This window comes from Glycine soja, chromosome 12, assembly GCF_004193775.1.
Source record: "Glycine soja cultivar W05 chromosome 12, ASM419377v2, whole genome shotgun sequence".
NCBI lineage: Eukaryota > Viridiplantae > Streptophyta > Magnoliopsida > Fabales > Fabaceae > Glycine > Glycine soja.
The window spans coordinates 6,728,345-6,751,012 of NC_041013.1; the positions used below are offsets into that span (position 1 = coordinate 6,728,345).

Genomic DNA, 22,668 nt, shown 5'->3' on the forward strand with positions numbered 1-22,668 from the left:
ACAGGCAATCAATGTTCTTTCTGTACTTTTACGCAGAACTAGTAATAGCATTGACATTGTGCATTTTTCTATTATACGAAAAAACAAAAGCCTTAACTTCGTAAACCATTAATGGTGTATTCTAGCACTAACATACTCTTAATGCTTAAATATGAATTTAATTTCTATAAATTCGTGCTTTTTTTTAATTTTGAGTCTTGTATTTTTTTATTTTTAGTTTATGTAAATTTATATGTTTTTTAATTTTAGTCTTTATAAATTTATTTATTCATTTTAATCTATGTAAGTTTGTGTTTTTTAATTTTAGTCACTTTAAAATTTCATTTTTAATCTTTGTAAATTCGTACTTTAGAAACTAAAATTAGAAAAACACAAATTTATCGAACTAAAATAACTTTACAAAAATTAAAATTAAAAAAAAAAACACAAACTTATAAAAACTAAATTCATATTTAAATTTATTCTTAATCATGTAAATGGTGCATCGTCAAATTTAAAGGTGTAACAAGATTATTTGAATAAATTTTAAGTTGAATTAGTATAATGTACAGGTATATAACAAACCGATAATCTATTTATAATTTTGAAAAGCCTACTTCTCTCACAATCTATTTAATAGAAAATATTCATGGTATATCATTATTTTTCATAGAGATATCCGACTTATTTGTTCAAAATGTAACAAGAAGAAAAAATAATGATAAGATTTGGAAGAAGAGTTTGCCTCCATAGTAATTAAATAAATTGGAAAAAATAATGAATGAATTATTAACTGGTCACTTAAAGTGATATGAGAGCAAATATGAAAAGATGTATATAACGAGTCATTGTTTTGTTCCACTATGTTTTTTCCAATTAGGTTTGTTTTAGACATCATGTTATACACAATTCTGTTAACCATTCAAATGGAATAATAATAGGATGTGATATATTCAATCTTCGCGTGAATGGGAAGTTGATTGTTTCAATTGTAAGTGCACATGTTTGATTGACTGACCCTAAGGGACCGTTTGATTTGTGAGAAAAGAAAGAGAAATGAGTGAAAAGTTCTCAATTCTATTTTTTTTGCATTTTTTCCCATTCTACCTAAGGGTACCTAAGTTTAACGTGTGCTCCTTGTTGTGTAATTTAGCATTCATATATTGTTGACCCCATTTGATGCTTCTACCCTGTCCTTGCATCCTAGATCCTACCAGCTTAAGAATCTCAGAAATCTCAACACTCAACAGCTTTCTCTTGATGGCAGATGGTTACACAAGTTGTCATCAGATTCCACCTACATACATGTTTTGTTAGTGATCATTCTCTATTTCTGCATTAACCTTGCATATTTCTTCTACAGCTCTTATCATGCAAGAAAATCCAACCATTAAACACAATCATAGTCTGAGATTTATCCTCTCAGACATCCTCATTATATCTGAAAATATCCTATCACCTCCAATATCTACTCCAGTGGCTCCAGCAGCTACTAGTAAAACATCTTCAATTAAGGCAGCATTTCCCATAATGTTGGAACTTGCTCCATTCTCTAGGCCTCTCCGATCAATAAGACCACCTGGTTGTTTTAGCTGATACTCTATTGTATATGTAGCCGTGCCAGATGGATTGAACCGTGTTCTTCCGTGCCATCCTTTGGCGCACATGAACCCTGAGCTTACAATAGGTACACTCTCATCACCATCCACAAAATAAACACCATTGTGTAGCCAACTTCCCTCTTCTCCATCTGCTGAACTATCAATTTGGAAAGGAATACTCTTGTCCTTTTCAGAAGGGTAGAACTTGTGTACATGTGATCTTTCAGTCGGAATTCCAACTCCATAAAGACAGTATATTTCCATATCCGGAGCATCTGGTAGTCTGAATCAGAAATTCATGTTAATTTTTTAAAACTAACAAATCAAATGAGAATTACTGATCAAAAGTAGTACCAATATCTCAGAGCTTGCAAGGCATGATGCTTAACTTAATTAGAAAAAGAAAAGAAATTTTCTCCTACTGATGATCTTTTAAGGCTATTGCTCAATTTGGGTAGCTAGAATTCTATAATCATGGACTTTAATGGAATTGTGACAAATGTGCAAAAGTAATACTAAAGTTAATGGGGAACTTGAATAACTATGAAAAGTTGTGTCAAAATTAAAGGAATGCCACTGAATCTTTTAAGGAAAAACTAGTCAAAAGTATTTCATGAATATACATACTTGGTTTCAAGTGGATTAGACCAGTATCTGTAATGAGCATATTTAGGATCTTCTAAGTTCTCTGCTATCCCGTGAGAGAAGTGAGCCTCAGCACGCTTCATCATTTTTGGAGCCACAAAGTTAAGTATATCAAAAACTGTTCTTGCAGTATAAGCTCTTTTTTTAGAAATTTTTTGGATGCTTTCTCTGCTCATCTCATCACAATCAATCCACACAGCCTCATATGATAAGTTAAAAGTAGCAGAATTACTTCCCCATGAAATTTCCTGCTGATGATAAAACATAAAAATCATGCTTTTATGATTCAATCCACATTGAAACTGAAATAACTTGCATTATGGAACAGTAAACTAAAGGCTTTAAGTTATGATTCAATCGATGATAGGAATGCCTTCTGAAACATACAGTATTATAGATTTACTAGATGGAATAAATGGAATTTGCACTGGGCAATTAATGTCTGGCATCTTCTAAGGGAAGAAGGCAATACTTGAAGCATGAAATTTAAGATTACTTCTGTTCTTCCATATCAAAATTACTAGCCAGATGAAAATTGAGCAAGTTCTTTTTTTCTTCGGAGAAAAAAGTGAAGTGACATCATGTTAAGAACAAAGAGAAGTGTGTAACTTTGGTATATCTGAATCAAGGTCTATGAGAAGTGAAGCAGGTAACTGTGAGCCTGCCTCACCTAAAGAGATTAAACTTCCAGAATTCATAGTTTCTTTTGTCAATAAGGGATCCTGTGATTGTTGTTTCCTATTATATGCTGAATATAATCAGTTTATTTGAATTAGTAATCTGTCTATTCATTGTATATAATTATATTGCCTAATTATAGGAATTAGAATAATTGTGCCATTAGTGCTATTTATGGCTGTAAATATCTCTAATATTTATAGATGATTCACTATCAATGAAAATCATAGAGACAGAAATTCTGGCATCTTTTACATGGAGATCTCTCTGCAATTCTCCTCATCACTGCTTTTAAAAGTATTTTCACTTGCAAAGTGCTTCACATTTCCCTTCTTTACCTGATCATAGTTATTCCAGTCTTCAAGACACCAATCCAAGCCACCCCAGATGGTTTCACCACCTTTTGGCATCAATGAGATGATTGAATCCCACGTTCTACACACTCGCATGGCGTGCTCAAGAGTTTGACGACCAATGTAATCAAAATTTAAAATGCCAGAAGCCACAGTTCTGAAAAAATTGAGTGACTCCATCATCTACCAAATGTGTAATAATTGTTTATAAATATGGTTATAGTACAGATAATGGATATGGCACAGTCACATCACAAAAAAAATGTGCAATTAACAATTTATCCAGCTAAACAGATTTTGACATATTGACAGTCACAATCCTCCTTTTCAGTTGTTTAGGGGACAACCCTAAATCTTTATATTCAAATGGTCTCTCTTTTACCTTTGATTTATGGAAACATATAAGTAGATAGAATTGCTACTAATTAGATAATATCAATCCACAAGTTCATTACAAAAAACTAACAATTAGGTAAGTCAAAAGACTTGCATGTACATAAGCAGTGTTCCAATCTTTTTCATTTTACTATGCATATTACTTGCAGCGGTTATGTTGGGTCCAACTTCTCTTCTTTAAAATGTGATAATCAGTTGCAACTTATTCATTATCCTGTATTTTCTTTCATTTACCTTATAAAGTTCTGTTTTGTAACTTAATATTACCGAAACCTTTGATATTTTGCTGAAATTTGTATTTTAAATCACCAGATTATTAGAGACAGAGGCATTCAACCCACTAATGAATCATTATTTCTACAATTTCAAATCATACCTTCAAATTTCATAATTTCATAACAAGATGCCAGATTGAAATAAAGGATTTTGTTGCAAATACTGACCTGACAAATCCAACACTGCTTTCGGTTGAAAATATATTGCTAACAGCCCTAGGATCACCAAGAAATGCAGGGCTAACATTCATGATTGCTTTGATGTACTTGTCACACCAACCCGGACCGCTGCCGCCTCCCATGGGAGGAGGTGTCTCAACCCATTTTAGGAAATGGAGAAAATAAATAGCCCCCATAGATTGTGGTACCACCACCACTTTCTTATAGCCATTGGTTACAAACATAAGCTCAATATGACTCTTCAATCTACTGAGTGCTTGGTCTCGAATCTGATTTGTCCAATTAAAACTAAATTAGCTGAAACTCGTTTCTGCAAAGATGCCAACCATGCATGATTTCTACTTGGCTTTAGAGATGAAAAGGAAAGACATACAGAGGGGGAAAAGGTTCCGAAATGAAAAAGGGGTGGCCGGAGATTGGGAGAATAAATGTTAGGAAACAAAGGGAATGGAGAGAAAGTCCACCTATATTCTCTCCCGTGAAATTAAAAGCAAATATCACATTCTTTTCTTTTAACAATGACTATGAAAGCCTTGTAGGCCGTTCCATACCAGTGTTATTGCAATTAATCACCTATTTCATCTATACTCTATAGTTTTGCCAATAGTAAATGAACAAGAACATCTGATTCTTGCACAAGGATCATTTGAGCAACAGGAATTGAATTATGACAGATTTAGGTTGAATTCCATAAGCATTATTATACCATAAGGTATTGAATTTTTTTTAAAATAATCATTATACCTCAGTATTCTGGAAAGACAGTCTCCAGTCATAGGCAGCCATAAACAAATTCTTCCCTTCATAACCAATTCTTGCCAAATTTTCAATCAAATCTGCCCAAAGAAGATAACCAGAAGCAAAATTATCTGCAGCAACAAGCCCAGGCACTGCCCTGACTCTAATGCCTGGAGGGTCCAGACCAGTCTCATCATGCAAAGAGAGATGCTCTAACCAGCACAAAGGCCTACAGGAAAGAAAGTGCTTATATGTATTGATTAATGAAGTAATGAGTGATTGGATTCGACATTCACACTCACAACTTAATCTAAAGGACTAAACTAATATGCATTTCAATAAGTGCTTTTGGTGTTATTTTCAAATCAAAATTGAAGTTTTACCTTAGTAATCTGCATAATTAAAGTTTCTATTAAAAATGAACATAGATTACAAGATGAAACTTCAAGTCTAGCTAATTGGAAAATAGTATTAAAAGTACTTATAGAACTGCGTGCAAGTTTTTTCCTAAACTAAAATCCTTGTAGAATTGCGTGTATAGTTTCAACACCAATATAATTAAGAGAAAAAAGATTATTCAGTGATAGTAGTATAAAATAAGTTTGTTGACATGTACAAAATTATTTTAAAACTCATACCTTTTGAGGATTGAAACTCTATAATTAATGTGACCTCACTTACTCTACCATGAGTTAAGAGTATGAACAATTAATGAGCTTTAGTTATAATGACACCTTTTGAGGATTTGAGCAAAACTATCACCCCACAACCGCTTTCTGAAAAGGCCCTCTGCACAAGACCTCCCTTCCCATAGCTCCAACCCACCAGTCACAATGCCCGGTACAAGAACAACTGGGTGAAGTGCAGTGACTCCCTCACGACTTAGCCTCACCCCAGGTGACACTGGTGCCTCAAAGCCAAGCAACATGGCAGGCAAGCAACCATACAACAAAGAGAGAAGCCACCAAGTGGTGCACATGTACCCTATCATCCAAAAGCAATAATCAATGCACCTCCAATCCTTACACTGCTTCTTTCTATGCTTCTTTTGCCTCTTTCCTTCCACTTCATTTATAACAATGCTCTCACACTTCTTGGTTTCTTCAAAAGAATGAAAACCAAGGGAAGATGACTTCAATGGCTCCACCAAGTAGAACTTCTTCAACTTCGAAATTGAAACCATTTTCAATTAACCTCACTTGAAATGTTGAATGCTGCTTCAGATGAGTCACTGAATTAGTAAAAGTGTTCACCGTTCACTATTCACCCATACACGTACATTGAGGCATATTTGTCAATGACAAATTAATGATACTCTTCTTCATGAAGACCATATGTTGGAAATGGAATATATCAACCCAAATAATGGGGCTTGGTTTGGGTTTTTCACTAAGACACTTGTCTTGAAATAATAAAATCTGCATGCAGCACTGTATCAGGTGTCACTGTGCTGAGTTCCAAGCGTTTCTATTCTGTGCTTTCACGTGGATGCTCCTTTTTTCTTTATGTTTTTTTGGCCCTTTTGGACCTTTCCACACCAAGCATGGAATGTGAAATGGAAGACACAGGTTTTGTCTTGCTGTAGTAGAATGGCAAGTTCTGAGTTGAAAGAGCTGTTTACGGTCTCTCTAGAGAGAGAATGCACCACGTGTTGTTGTGTGTGTCCCTAATCATGGGAGAGAAAACATGCACAAACTATGAAGAAAACACACATGAAAACAAGAGAAAATTAAATTGCACAAAAGAGATCATGGATGTAACGGCAGAATGCAGACAAAAAATAGTGCATATATATAGTATTATCAAATATGTGTGCACAACCCTAATTTTTTAAATTTCATGTAATGGAATGGAAGAGAGCTTGGGATGCAACAAAATAAATTGTTTTCGGAAATATTACATTGAAAAATGGGCAAACTTTGATTGACTTATACAACATTGATGAAACCTTCAAATGTGATAAATTTTCTTAATTCTAATTAAATAGTTGTGGGATTTTTTATTTTACTTATTTTTTTATTCTACAATAAATACATATGTAAATTAATTAAAGATAAAAAGATAATTAAAAATATAATTAATTGATAAAAAAAAATATTAATGTGATTTAAATTTTTGTAAACGATGACATATAAATTCTCTAAAAATTTCACAATTAAAAAGAATTACCGAGAAAGTAATTAATAAAATTCTGATTCTAACCAGTTATTTGACTAAAAATATTTTAAAATAAATAAATAATTGTGTATAGAAAACTTTACTTGTAAATTAATATTATTTAATGATGTGTTATTATAATTGTATATTGCATAAAATATACAATAATATATACTAGTGTCAAAATATATAATCATCTGTTTCGTGAAGCAGTATTCTCTCCATATAAAATGACCAATCCCATTTTCAAAACATTGTATTATACAGTGAATTTGATGCTGTGGAGTGTGAGTATGTCTGGGGAGGGTGAAGGCTACAGAAAAGACCCATTGATCAAGTTGGCAAGTGGGCAAAAGGGACTCTAAATTGAATTTGGTGTTTTGCAGTGGAGGCTTTTTTCTAAGTGAACCTCCGATCCAAGATTCCATTAATCGTATCAGGCCAATATCTCTTTGTTATCCTTCCGTGATACATTCCAACGCCCTGTAAATCTTGAATATGACACACACAATACAAATATATATATATAGCTACAAAAACTGATATATAGAAAGGGCAGTCCTACCAAACACGCCACTAGAAAATAAACAAAGACTTTTAGATGATTAATTTCTTGAAAGGCTTAATAACTAAGCTCAGTTAGTTCCTGTGTACGTACCAGACATGAATATGAATGTTTTAGATGAAGAGTATGAAGTGAAAGTTTTATAAAATAGAGAGCTTGTCACATTTTTTAGATGAAGAGTATGAATATGAATGTTTTACGTAAACATAAACTAATTAAGTCATGTTGAATTATATGAAACTCAAAAGTCAAAATTGATGGTTTTTATTTAGAATGATTCGTGACTTATTTTCTTCGTGATTAGAGAAGCATCAATACCCTATCATATTTAATTTATGTTTATTTCTTAAAATCCAATTTGAAACGTCCAAGATTGAAGTTTAAAATTGTATTCAAGTCTCAACGAGGGAAATCAACAAATCTAAAGCTATGAAATTGAATACCAACTTATCATATGCAAATATACAGTGAGGAATCAATAATTCATTGATCCCAATGATACTCAACTTGATCCCTTTAAATAAAATTTTGAATTTGAGTTTTATTAAAAAAATATGATTAAAAAGAAATAATTTCATCAAAAATGTTCAATCAAATTTCTTAACGAATATTAATCGTTAGTAAAATTGATGAATACGTATTTTATACCAATAATATAAAAAAAATCATCCACTTCCTTTTTTAGTGTGCGAACTCAATTATTAAATAAAAAATGTATTTTTAAGTTTAGCACTGAAAATTTTGCAGACACTATAGATTCCCAACTCAACCATGCATGTCGAAACTACAAGAAGCATTATCCTTTTCAAACAGAGTTTAGTGGAAGAACTAGCACAATATTCGTGCTTCTGCACGGGTGAATTAGCTATTTTTACACGTTTTATAGACAAATAAACTATATTTTTTTATAGTTAGTAAAAATATAGCAATAAAATGAAAACTTTCTACTAGGAGAAAATACGATACAAATTTATATATTAAAAAATATGATACGATATAAGATAAGAGTAATCATAGGTGAAGTTTAAATTTAATATATTACAAGCAACAACAAAAAGACGCACAAGAGATAAATTATTTGTGTATAATAATATATTATATGATAAATTGATATAATAAAGACATGTGAATGGATTAAAGTATTTTTTAATTTAGAAAACAATAAAAACCAAAAAAAATAATTAAAAAACTAAAATATATTTTAATCTTATCCAAATTTGTAAGTATTTAAAATAATATATATATATATATATATATATATATATATATATATATATATATATAAAGTGATGATTATAAATAGACATAACAATAAAGTAAGATAGATACGTCATCCTCATCCTCTCTCAATAAAATTAACACAAGAAATAAAATAATTAGGCCAAAAAATATATAAGTCATAATTGAAAATATGCATGACAATAGGGCAGGACGAGAATGGGTATGTCAGTCTCCATCCCCGTCCCCATTCTCACCTCACTCAATAAAATTAAAACCAAAAAATAAAATAATTAAATAAGTAAATAATATTTTAATCTTATCCAAGTTTGTAACTATTTAACGCCAAAAAATGTATTAGTGATAATTGTGAATAAACATGACAATGGAATAGGACAAGAATGTGTACGTCGTTTTCTTTCCTGTTAGTGTTCTCATCTTCAATTTTGTCTTTGTCGTTAATCTATGTTGGAGATAAAATTTTGTATTCATCTCATCCACACTCAGAATGATGTATATCCATTCAGTCCACACCCTTGTCCATTAAAAATGACTACCTTTAAAAGAATATATTTGTAAATATTTTTTGTATAATTTTAAATTTTAAATTAATTTAGCTTTCATTAAATTTAATAATCAATAAAAATACAATGACTCATAACATAAGCTCAATCCATTATGATAAAAAAAATTAAGTCTCATAAAAGATTAAATATATTTTAAAAAACATAATTAACTGTTTTAACTTTTTGAAAATACTAAAAGAGTAAGAGTATACAATTACAGAAAATATATTTGATTACTGTGGCACAATTATTTCTTATTTATTTAAAATATATTTAATTCTAAACATAGAATCAAATTTATATAAAACAACAATTAGATTTAAATTAATTTTTACTATAAAAATCTCAATCTTATAATATAAATATTAATCAAAAAAATATTTATTTATGAAGCTATTTAAAATTATTTAACAAGTTTCCTAAAAAAATAATTTATAAAAATTTGAAACATTTTTTTGATTAAATTATAATTAATTTTAATAAATAATAAGTAATTATATAAATTTATCATAATATAATATTAAAAAATAAATATTTAATATAGGAAAATAAATAATACACAATGTCTTAATAATATTATAAATTATAAATATATTTTTACATATGTAATAAGAAGAAGAATATGGATTTTTGGCTAATAAAATGATAAAGAATTTTTTCTTTTAAGTGTAAATATGAAAAAGAAAAAAAGTTAAAAAGGAAGAGAGAAAAGTTAGAAAGAAACAGAAATTTTGGAGGGAATTTTTTTAATGAGAGAGTAACATGTAGATGAAAAAAAAAATTATTAAGAGTAATAGAATAGATAGACGCATAGATATTATATAATATATTATAATTGATATTTCAAGAAAAAAAACAAATATTATCATTCAATTTATGCATTAAAAGAGTAATAGAATAGATAGATATTACATAATATATAATATAAATAAAATAATAGTATTATAAAAAAAATTGTGTGTAAGTAAAAAAAGATAAAAGAAAAAGAAAGTCAGAAAGAGAAATAGTAGTAAATAAATAAAAAAAAAACAGTATAAAAGAAGAGTGAGAAATTTTGGAGATAATTTTTTTTACCATTCGTTGACATGTAACCCAACCAAACCTTGATGTATTAACAGTAATAGACTGATGCTTTGCAATTGTGTTTATGAATCATTTTAGAAAATCAGCATTGGTTCTCGACACTTTAGGAGGGGGATTGCTGAAGGTTCAAATGGCCATAGATTCCCATTTCTATACATCAAATTAAAAACTCATAATTTTAGTATAAAATTTGAAACAATCCTAGCACGAGACTATTGTATTGGTACAATTTTTATGAGTGTCATTCTAAAATATTTAACATCGTCGAATCAGCGGTTATTATTAGTATATTTTTAAAATAATTACGGTAAAAGTAAACAATTATATTACAAATGATAATTTAAAAATTCATTATGCATACAGTATTTATTCAAAGCATTCTCACTGAATATATATATATATATATATATATATATATATATATATATATATATAATTTTTTTTATCTTAGAGACCATGAATAAATGTCTTTTAATTTATTGGATCAGAGATTAATCTCACTTGTAATGTATGACTCACCCAAGAAATTGTTGCATGCTGAAGGTTTAAAATTGAAAGGCTAAATGTCATTTTTGATTCATTATGTTTTAATATTGTTTTACTTTGATATATTAAGTTTTAAAATTTTTAATTTGGTCTTTTATATTTTTAAAAGTTTTATTTTGAATTTTTATATTTTCAGAATTTTCATTTTGGTACATTAAGTTTTAAAGGTTTTATTTTGACCGTTTTATTTTTTAAAAGTTTCATTTTAATCATTTATGTTTTTGAAAGTTTTATTTTAGTCATTTTTTCTATATGGCTAGCAAACAATAGTGTTTTGTTAAATTTTAAAAGCAAGGGGGGGGGGGGGGGGAGAGAAAAAATGTTCAATGGAATCATAATTCCATTATGCATGGGGGACTAAATATGACATGTACAACGGAAGTAGGATTTTGTTGTAAAGTGTACTACGAAATCATACTTTCATTGTACATTTTCTTGTATTTTTCTAATGGCTACACAAATAGATTTCAAAGACAGAAAAAAAATTATGTATTAAATGAAATTTCATAGAAGTGTTTACTACATATTGAAATACACATCCATAAAATTAATTAAACACATATTTAATATTTAAAATTATTTCAATCCTTAAAAAGGTGTTTCATATAAGGCTTTTGCCCTGAATAGGTTATGGGTGTATAGTATCTTCTCCATTGTGGTATAACAAGAGGCAAGGGACAAGTATCCCTTAAAAAAGCTAATTTATCATACAAAAGATAGAGTAGCAAATAAACCAATATTAGCTTACAAAAGTAAATGGTATCTTTAGTGGATAATGTATACCTGCACAAAGTGATTTTCATTGACAAATCTGATTACAATAAGACGGGGCACGGTTTATGCGAGATTCCTAAGAAGGTACAATTTTGCATCCTAGATAAGTGAACCAATACAACATTATGCCGACTAACAATGACATAACCCATGTCGAGAATAGTCATCCACTATGCATCAGGTACTCGGCCATGTTCAACATACAATGAGGTTATTAATTCCAATAGTATTTCTTCTGAACCAAATAATTGAACATAGAAAGAATGTCATGTTTGAATTTCCTGAATCAAATCTTGGAAAATGAGAGACCAAGATTCCTCACCCTGGCCTAGCAAAGCTGCAATTTCCCTATAACCACAATTTTCATCTGGTGTGATATATTTAATGTTAGTGTTGCAACTCATCGAGAAATTCATCCATATAATGATCCATTTTTGTCGTCTTCTTGTCATGATCAACCTTGCAAGACACATTTGGAGTTCTCAAACTATCAACCATCATGCTTAATTCATCGATATGCTCCCACATCGAAGGTTCACATTTGGTAGATTTCACAAAAATGCACCCTTTGTTTTAACTTTCTCTAGAGAGGGACACATTAAAGTGGTATTTGGAAATGTAAGTTCAAGGACTTTAGTCTTTAAGGTGATTTTACCGCACAAGTCTAGTTGTGAAAATCTCTTTAGTAATACATCAACCTCATGTGTCAAGGTTAAGTCCCCCTAAGAGTCACTTGTGTCTTTTGAACTACGAATGGCTAACATCTTTCAATGTATATGAATGAACTTCAAGGGAATGGAGCCATGTATACTGATAAATTGTTTAAGCTCACAAGCACATGGTAGATTGTGGGTAACTCTAAGTGTGCAATTACAAGCAGAACTATTAATACCTAAGGTGTCAACCCATTGCAACTCATGGAAAATGATGTCTTGTGTTTCTCTTGATACAAAGTCACACAATTTTTTATAAACTAGGGAATGAAACTTGTGCTCAACCACATTTATGTTTTTTTTAAATGAACCCTTAATCATCATATGTTGTAAGACAAACATGTTATTCATTGCATCCCAATAACTATACAAATCTCTCATGCTATCATGAAGTAACCTCTTCAACCTCGCATAAGCGCCTTCAACCCTATTATATAGCAAAAGGAAATGTAAAAAATACTTTTAATTTAACAAAATGAAACATTAAAAAAATAATGTCAAATAATTTATGTACCTATTTGTTGTTATGTTTTCAAGATGCATCACCCGATCAACCCATGCTTATACAAATTTCTTCTTAAAAAGCGTCAACCATGTATTTTGGACATAATCAACAAATACTTTATAATGAGTGTACCGGTTTGTAAAGCTTTTCAAGCGTTCACTATATGATTCTTCATCCAGAGACTACATCAATAGTTTCCAAGCATCCATGATATTTTTCCACTCTCCAACCTTATCCACGAGGATTTTTCATTTTGCACAAACATTCTTTGTAATGTGGAACACACATAACAAATTGGTTGAAAAAGGAAACACATTCTCCAATGCATTCATGAAAGCAAAATTCCTATCACTGACAATAACCTAAGGCAACACATCATCTTTCATAAAAAATCCTTTCACCTTACTTAAATTTCATTCAAAATTATCTGTTCTCTCAGAACTTAAATAAGCAAAGGCAACAACAAAATTCATGTTTGTTGAAGTGATACCAACAATTTCCAACAACAGAAGATGATATTTGTTTGTCTTATAAGTTGTATCACAAATCAACATTGTTGGAAATGAATTCAGTAGTTTGATGGAATCTATATGTGCCCACAATATATCTCTGACAATATCTTCATTGTCCAACCATCTAAACCAGTAAACATATTCTTCGCTTTTTATCAACTTCATCAGATATTGTATTTTCGTTCTTTGTTCCCTTTGTTTGTGATGATATTTCTAACGTTCATTGTATATGGTGTTATGGTGCTGACATTTGTTTGGTCTTGATCTTTGATTGTTAGTGAAATTTGACTAGGCTTCACCATATTTTTGGTCAATTAGTTAACCAAAGTTTTTTCTTCACTGCTTAAACAACCAACATATGAATGACCAAACAGTGTTGTCATCACTTTATGGTTATGAAAACCACATTCTAGAGTAATTTTCCATCCTATGGTTCTCACAAACTTTTCTTTTAATTTAAAAAGGCATCCACATTTTTTGGTTTGAGTGAATTTGCGCACTAACTTGTCTTTGTACTTTTGTACTTCTTTCCCCTCTTTCATAACCCCATATAACATTTTTTACTTATTTATGACTTTTGAATCACAATCACAAATTTGTGCTTCTTTCCCAAACATCGAGCTCAATTTAACAAATCATCACGCTCTTTGAAAACCTAAAACAATCAAAATAATATTTCAATAACAAAACACAATGCTTCCATAACTCATCAATCATGAAATAACTAGAAAAGTCAAGATAGTTAGGTTGCAAATGCATATCAGTGTCATTATCACCCACATTTTCATTATTATCATTCCCTATAACAGTATCATTAGGTTCGACTCCATATAAAAATAGGGGTTGGTAAAAGAAACATTGGCTTTCATCATCCATATTTCCCAATTCAGGTGGCATTGTAACCTCACAAAATATATATGTATTCCAATCAATTGACCTAAACAATCAACACAAAAAAATTGGTTATTTCCATAAAAAAATTGGTTATTGCATAATTTGTATCCCAACGAAATCAAAATTTCATTATGTAACAAGTTTTGTTACTCAATGGAATCATAATTTCATTGTGTTAAAATTTGTATAACACAAAGGAAACATAATGTTGATGTGTTGAATGGGGTGAAAATTTGTATCACAACAAAATCATGATTCTGTTAAACAACAAAACCTATAACACAACGAAATCACGATTTCGTTGTATTATACAAAAACACACACAAAAAAAATAGAATCATAATTCTATTGTGCAAAAATGTATAGTAAAATCATGATTTCGTTATGTTTACAAAAATGAAAAAAAAAATACCTTCAACAGTGCGACTACAAAGAATGAAGAGAGGAGATAAAGGGGAAAGAGGAAAACAGAAAAGGAATGAATGAATGAAGAAAAAGGGAGAAAGGGAATGATAAAATGAATTAAGAAAGGGAAGGATGGGAGGGATGAAATGCTCAAATGGTATTTTGGTCATTATTCTTGGCTGATAGGGACCAATAGTAACACTCATGATCATGAGTTGTGACAGTATCCTGCTAGACTCTCAGTAGCTGTAGGAAAAGATTGTTGTTATACTCCATTAAAAAATAATTCTGAATGTTAATTATTAAAGTGGATAATGTTAAATATTTATTTCATCTCAAATAATACATATAATTTTCATGCTATTTTCTTTTTCATTTGTAATTTAGTTGATTTATCGACCTCTTTTAAGTTTTCAAGTCCTTATGAGATGTTTCTCTATAAAAAAAAGTTCTAACAAAATGTTTCATGTTTGACAAATAAAGATTTTTCATCCTTTGACAATCGTGATTCTTAGAAAACACCTTGAGTATTATGATTCTTAAAAATGATTAAAATATGTTTAATTAATTATAAACATTCTATAAGAAGTTTATTCATCAAAATCAAATTTTCTTTATTTGGTTTCAATATAATTTCTATGAATACATAAATATAAATGCTTTTTTCTAGAATTACCAATTTAGTAAATTTCATTGATATACTATTTAAAAAATTTATTATTTATTTTTAAATATATTTTATTCACTGCAGGGGAACATTTCTTATTTAAAACAAAATTTATTGTTTTAAAATAAGAAAAAATTCTTGAATATTATGACAATAGTATTGTTAAACAATGTGTTAATTAGCTATTTGACAATTTTAAAAAATAAAATAAAAATAAAGAGAATTTAAAAAATATATTTAATATATTAAAATATTGAAATTATATATTTTAAAATATTTTTTAAAAAAATTATAATAAATATACTGAAACATTTATTAATTATTTATTTTTAAACTTATTACCACATGTTATTATGCTAGTAATATAAAGAACATGATATTTAATTATATATAAAAAATTTATTTAACATGTATATACAGGAATTTTTTGTCAATTAGTTAAAATTATCTTAAATATAATTTAATAATTATTAAAAAACAATAATTTAACTATGACAATGACATTAGGGATAAGACAATGAAGGTCAGCAAATCTTCCTGCTAGATTTCATGATCAATGATTAAGCGACTTGATTACATTTTCATCTTTTTTAATTGATTTTAGATTAAAGAAAATATATTGACTTCTAGATTAAAATTTATAATGATTGAAAAAATAATATTGGAGTTCGAGTATTTGTGTTTTCAAGCGCCCAACAATCGCGTCGCGTGCATAAAAAACACTGTGTCGGTGCGAAGTTGCGGAGTCCCAATTGACAATCGTGCCCATTGTTGCTGACGCCTTGCGGAGTCCCATTCTTTAAATAAGTCAAACAAATTTAAGCAAACAGTGTAAACATATATTTGACCTCACAGTTAAATCATACACAACTCCATTAGAAGAAAACAAATTCTCAAACAAAGAAAAATCAAGGCAACTTTTCTTTGTCATTACAATTGTAACTTAGCATTGTACTATACCATTGAGCATGGTAGCATATGCCTTAAAAATTAGCTTGTAACAAAAAAAAAAGTTAAAATTTTGTAATTATGAATCAAGATAAACTCAAGCCTATTAAAGCTTATAACGAGAAGAAAAAAAAAACTATCGAAGCTCAGCTTGTTTTAATCCCTAAATGTTTATTTCATATTAATGTTTTTAAGTATGTTACCATATTTAAGAATTTATTTTTTAAATGCTTTGCATTTTTTTAATCAATAACTAAAAATATTGTTTGTATTTTTTAAATTGTATACATTATAATAAAATGATACAAAAGATTAAATTATTTTTTCCTTCTTTTCATTTACATTTTTTATTTATTTTCTATTTAAAAAATTTAATTTAGTATTCTAGTTTTTGAAGAATGTTTAATATTTTTTTTTTCTTAATCCTTCGGTTAATTAGGAAAAAGAGATTTTGATTAATCCAGAATTTACTCAAAGATATAATTAGAATCTGATGAAGAATTATTCCATCAAGAATCAAATTTAAATATTACTTGAGATAAAGAATATTTAATATTACTCTTTCTTTCAAATTGATGCTAACAATTCTAATGAAATTGTAGAAAAATAAAATATTGAAAATTTCAAAACAGAGGGAAGAAATAAAATAATAATTTAATAAATAAATTATACCTATGTTTGATATCTAAATAAGTGTTTTATTCATCTTAAATTCGTTTTATAATAAATAAATAAAATTATATTTGAAAAATACCCTAATTTTTTATGGTTTTGGATTGGTGTCATCGTTTTTTTTACCTAATATGAGATGAGTTGAGTTTTTAAAATTCATAAATCAATTACCAGACTAGTTTTTTTATCAGACTAGTTAAACCCACTGGTTCAATCCAATTTATAAAACAATTAATGATTCAAATTAGAAAAAGAATCATAAAAACAATCTTAATTACCTTAAAAAATTTATGATACACAACAAATTAAATACTTGAAATATAAAAATATAAATATTAAAAATAAAATGATCACAAAAAGAAAGAAAAAGGAGTTATCTAATAAAATAAATTATTAAGTAAAAGAAAAATTAAATTTATCTATATAACATAAAAATATCTATTTATAAAGAAAACAATAAATTACTTTTTTAGTTATTATTTCATTTACATTTTTCAATTTGATCATTTTTTAAATGTTCAGTTTGATTTTTTAATTTGTAAAAAAAAATTAAATGTCGTCCTTCCATCGAAATTTACTTGACGCATTAAAAAAATAGACAAAAAACAACATTGTTTTTTTTAATTACAGGATCAAATTGAATAATATAAATAAAAAGGGAAAAATAATTTAACCGATATAAAAGTGATAGAACTTTACTTTTATTATCTTTTCCAAAAGCCTTTAAGAAGTTAAAAAAAATAACATTTTTTATTATTATTCGTAGAAAATTGAAAAAATAAGCTTTTCTTTTATAATTCAAACATGCTTAATGTTTTCGAGAAAAAAATGGTGAATTTGAACCATAATTAAGCACGTGAGGACATACCAAAAAACAAAAAATGCACGTGATGACGTGAGAATGAAATTTAGACAGCTCAGCGCCGCGCCACACCAGTGGCTCTTGTGTGAGCCCATGACCATGATGTGAAGCTGATTGAGCTCCATCGTTTTTCCTTTGCAAATAACACAAACAAAACCTGTCTTTTCATCTAAGCGCGTTGAACGCGACAACGCCAGTTTATTTTTATTATTTATCTGTATATCTTACCAGAACACATCTTTCACTTCACCCAAAAACACATAAATTTTTACATGAAGAAAACGTGACAACATAAATATGTAGAAGGAAACGAGTTAAGTTTAACTATAATCAAATATTGTATCAATTATCTTATGAATTTAATGCGATTAATTAATTTTTATCTTAAACAAAATGGTTTTGCATCAAATATTCTTTTTTAGTTTACCCGTTTACACTTTGCATCAAATTTTTTTTATATTAAACAAAAAGGTTAGGACATTCATGGCAAGAGTGTTTCAATCCAATATTTTTTTGTACATGTTTGGCTTGTAGTCCAATTTAACATTCTATATATGCGGCTTGTAGAACTGCTTTTTTTATATATAGTAAATTAACATGTTTGGCATCCTCGATAAAGCATGTTTGTATAAAAAAAATTATTTAAAAACATTTATAAAATAAATAGTATTAACTTTAAGTAAAACAATTTTTTTTTAAAACTATAAATGGTTATAGGGTAGAACTCATAAATTTTATTAGATTAAATTGTACTTTAAATTAAAATTTTCAATGAACTTAAAAAACTTAAATTTTTTTTGCGTGTAGGTCAATTCTAATTGACATTATTATTATGATTATTATCATCATCAAATAAATAAATTATTTATTGAAACCAATTTCAAACTAATTTCAAGTTAGTTTGATTCATTAGGGCGTTATGTACCAATTTACCTATCTACTCAATATTTATAAATACTAGAAAGTTACTCTATTATTGATAGAATATCGCAGCAACTGCTACAAGCATGACCCAAACGGAACATGCAAAGGCCCATGTACTTGCTGGATTACATAGAAGAAACTGTCAAAAACCGTTAATCATGCATGCTATATGTGCTTAGCAGTTTGTAATAGCATTGTTAGCAAATATTAGGCTGCCACATGTCCTTTTATATGTCCTTATATAGGAGTTTCATGTTAGACATGCATGTTGTGCATGCTTAGCAGTTTGTAATAGTATTACTAGGAAATATTAGGCTGCCACATGTCCTTGTATAGGAGTTTCTAAAACTGCCCATAACTAGCAGTATTTGTATTTAAAAAGCACATAAAGCCATGAATAAAGGCAGCAGAAAAAAACTTATTTTCGTACTCTTGTAAAACTCTTGCTTTTTATTCTTGGAGATAGTCTTGGTCTCGAATTCAAAACAACACCCTCTATCATTTTGGTCCGACCTACCCCCTTCACCATGACCGAACACCACACCCGCTCCAAGACCACTGACCGCCTTGAGGAAGTGGTGCTCCGCCTCACACAAAACCAATCCACCTTATCCGATACCCACCACGACTTTAAACTCTGCCTCGACGCGATCCAGGAGCAACTCAATGCTCTACAACTACAGCCTCCACCTACTCCACTACCACCTCCACCACCACCAAACCTTAACCATCCACGTCCGCATATCAAACTCGAAGTACCCCGTTTTGACGGACATGACGCCACGGGATGGATCTTCAAGATATCCCAGTTTTTCGACTACCACAACACACCTGACGAAGAACGCATAACCGTAGCTTCGTTCTACATGGATGGTTCGGCTCTGAGTTGGTTCCAATGGATGTTCAGGAACGGTCTAATCACGTCGTGGCAATCCCTCCTTCAAGCCCTCGAATCTCGCTTTGCACCATCATTCTACGACGATCCGAAAGGTGCCTTATTCAAACTTACTCAACGGAGCTTTGTAAACGAGTATCTCAATGAATTTGAGCGGCTAGCAAACCGCATTGTCGGCCTACAACCATCATTTCTCCTTAGCTGTTTTATTTCAGGTCTTACGTCGGAACTGAGACGCGAGGTACAAGCCTTACAACCTCTTTCACTACCTCAGGCAATTTCTCTAGCCAAATTGCAAGAAGACAAACTTGAGGACCGTTGACGTAGCTATCGTCCTCGGCTCCTTAACAACCCCCCACAACCATCTCAACCACCGCCACCACAGACAAACCCCTCACTCCCAGCCCTTCTTCAATCTCCCAACCCACCACCCAAAACCCAGATCAAACGCCTCACTCACGAGGAATTGGCTACCAAGCGCGAACGTGGCTTATGCTATAATTGCGACGACAAATGGAGCCCTTCCCATAGATGCAAAGCTCGTTTCTTTTTGCTCATTGTTGAAGATGATGCACCTGACCTTGACCCTCCTCCCCACCCACTTGATGATGCCTCTGCAGCCTTCATTCGCCTTAAAGAAGCAATGACACAGGCACCAGTATTGGCATTACCTGATTTCACCACTCCATTCACTGTTGAAACTGATGCTTCAGGTCTAGCAATGGGAGCAGTACTCGCCCAACATGGACACCCACTGGCATTTTTTAGCAAGGTTTTCTGCCCACGCCTTCAACGATCTTCAACATATGTTCGAGAGCTTCACGCCATCACCACAACCGTTCGTAAGTGGCGACAATATCTGCTGGGACATTCCTTCATCATTCTTACAGATCATAGGAGTCTCAAAGATCTCATGAGTCAAGTAATTCAAACGCCTGAGCAACAAATTTACTTGTCAAAACTACTAGGTTATGATTATACCATCGAGTACAAGTTCGGCAAGTCGAACGTTGTTGCAGATGCTCTATCTCGTATTCCGTTGGGGACTACAGCCTCATTCTTTGTCCTATCGACACCAAATTTCACCTTCCTCGATGACCTGCGGCACTCCTTGGCCGACAATCACCACTTCAGAAAACAATGTGAATTGGTCACAGCCAATCCAGACAGTCATCCTGACTTCAAATTACACAAGGGACTATTGTTCTTTCGCGGGAAAATTTGGCTTGACCCCCATAACTCATTTCGCACTGCCCTAATCGATGAATATCATGCAACCCCCCTCGGAGGCCACATGGGTTTTGCGAAGACATTACACTGTGTCCAACAAAACTTTTATTGGTCATCAATGCGGAACGACGTCAAGCAATTTGTCCGCCAATGTGCCACCTGTCAACAAGCCAAGTACATTCCAAAGTCACCTGCAGGATTACTCCAACCCTTGCCTGTGCCTTCGTCGCCATGGACGGACCTCTCCATGGATTTCATCACCAGTCTTCCACCCTCACAAGGTTACACGGTGATTTTTGTCGTCGTGGACTGTTTCACCAAAGGTGCTCATTTCGGAGCTTTACCCTCCCATTTCTCAGCCCACAAGGTTGCCATTCTTTTCCTTGACATGGTATGCAAACTTCATGGTCTTCCTCACAACATTGTTTCAGATAGAAATCCCATCTTTATTAGTCGTTTTTGGAAGAGCTATTCACTAAGTGCGGCACGAAGTTGCGCATGAGCACATCATACCATCCTCAGACAGATGGTCAAGCTGAGGTTCTCAATCGTACGCTGGAGCAATACCTTCGGTGTTTTGTACACGAAACACCTACCAAGTGGTTCTCGTACCTATCGTTAGCAGAGTGGTGTTACAACACTTCTATTCATTCATCAACGAGTGTTACACCATTTGAGGCGACTTACGGCTGCCCACCTCCGACAATTCCTCAGTACTTGTTGGGTTCATCTTGCGTCGATGTCATCGATTACCTCTTATCATCCCGCCAGGATCTTTGGAACCTCATCCACAAGAGACTTATGAAGACCCAAAGTGCTATGAAGACCCACGCGGACGCCAAACGCAGAGATGTATCCTACCAAGTCAACGACTGGGTCTATGTTAAACTTCATCCTTATCGTCAGACTTCCCTGACCAACACAAAGTACTATAAGCTCACTAAAAGGTACTATGGCCCATTCCAAATCGTTGAAAGGATCGGTGCTGTCGCTTATCGTCTGGACCTCCCATCAAATTCTCGTATCCATAATGTCTTCCATTGCTCCTTACTCAAACCTCATCATGGCCCAATTGTGACTTCACTTATCCCTCTACCCCCAAACGCCATCGATCATCACCCACTGATTGAACCATTAAATATCTTAGACAGCAAATGGTCTACCTCCACCTCTTCCCCATCACTTTTGGTTTTGGTTCAATGGAATGACCTTGCTTCGGAAGACACCACTTGGGAACCATGGCACGACTTACGTGCCATTTTTCACCTTGAGGATAAGGTGCCTTTGCCAGCCGAGGATATTGATAGAATACCGCAGCAACCGCTACAAGCACGACCCAAACGGAACATGCAAAGGCCCACATACCTGCTGGATTACATAGAAGAAACTGCCAAAAACCGTTAATCATGCATGCTGTATGTGCTTAGCAGTTTGTAATAGCATTGTTAGCAAATATTAGGCTGCCACATGTTCTTTTATATGTCCTTATATAGGAGTTTCATGTTAGACATGCATGTTGTGCATGCTTAGCAGTTTGTAATAGTATTACTAGGAAATATTAGGCTGCCACATGTCCTTGTATAGGAGTTTCTAAAACTACCCATAGCTGGCAATATTTGTATTTAAAAAGCACGTAAAGCCATGAATAAAGGCAACAGAAAAAAACTTATTTCCGTACTCTTGTAAA

At 31.4% G+C, this 22,668-nt stretch overlaps 1 protein-coding gene across 2 annotated transcripts; it reads right to left on the bottom strand.

Moving 5' to 3' along the window:
* Window positions 1-906: 906 nt before the first annotated feature.
* LOC114379317 (putative phospholipid:diacylglycerol acyltransferase 2) lies at window positions 907-6,508 on the bottom strand. 2 transcript variants are annotated; one of them, XM_028337957.1, is made up of 6 exons: window positions 5,580-6,508; window positions 4,852-5,074; window positions 4,096-4,376; window positions 3,242-3,413; window positions 2,208-2,476; window positions 907-1,863 (listed from the first exon to the last, which is right to left on the bottom strand). In XM_028337957.1, the coding sequence occupies exons 1-6, from the start codon at window positions 6,026-6,028 to the stop codon at window positions 1,380-1,382; spliced, it is 1,878 nt and encodes a 625-aa protein (XP_028193758.1). In that variant the 5' UTR covers window positions 6,029-6,508; the 3' UTR covers window positions 907-1,379. The 2 variants fall into 2 exon arrangements, with proteins under 2 accessions (XP_028193758.1, XP_028193759.1); XM_028337958.1 differs by having other exon boundaries at window positions 2,208-2,473; window positions 5,580-6,505.
* Window positions 6,509-22,668: the final 16,160 nt, after the last annotated feature.

Coding starts and splice junctions, on each gene's coding strand:
- LOC114379317 (XM_028337957.1), bottom strand. CDS start 6,028: ATGGTTTCAATTTCGAAGTTGAAGAAGTTCTACTTGGTGGAGCCATTG. Junction 4,377..4,851: donor TGTCTTTCCAGAATACTGAG/GTATAATGATTA, acceptor TGGACAAATCAG/ATTCGAGACCAAGCACTCAG. Junction 2,477..3,241: donor ACTGGAATAACTATGATCAG/GTAAAGAAGGGA, acceptor TTTTATCATCAG/CAGGAAATTTCATGGGGAAG.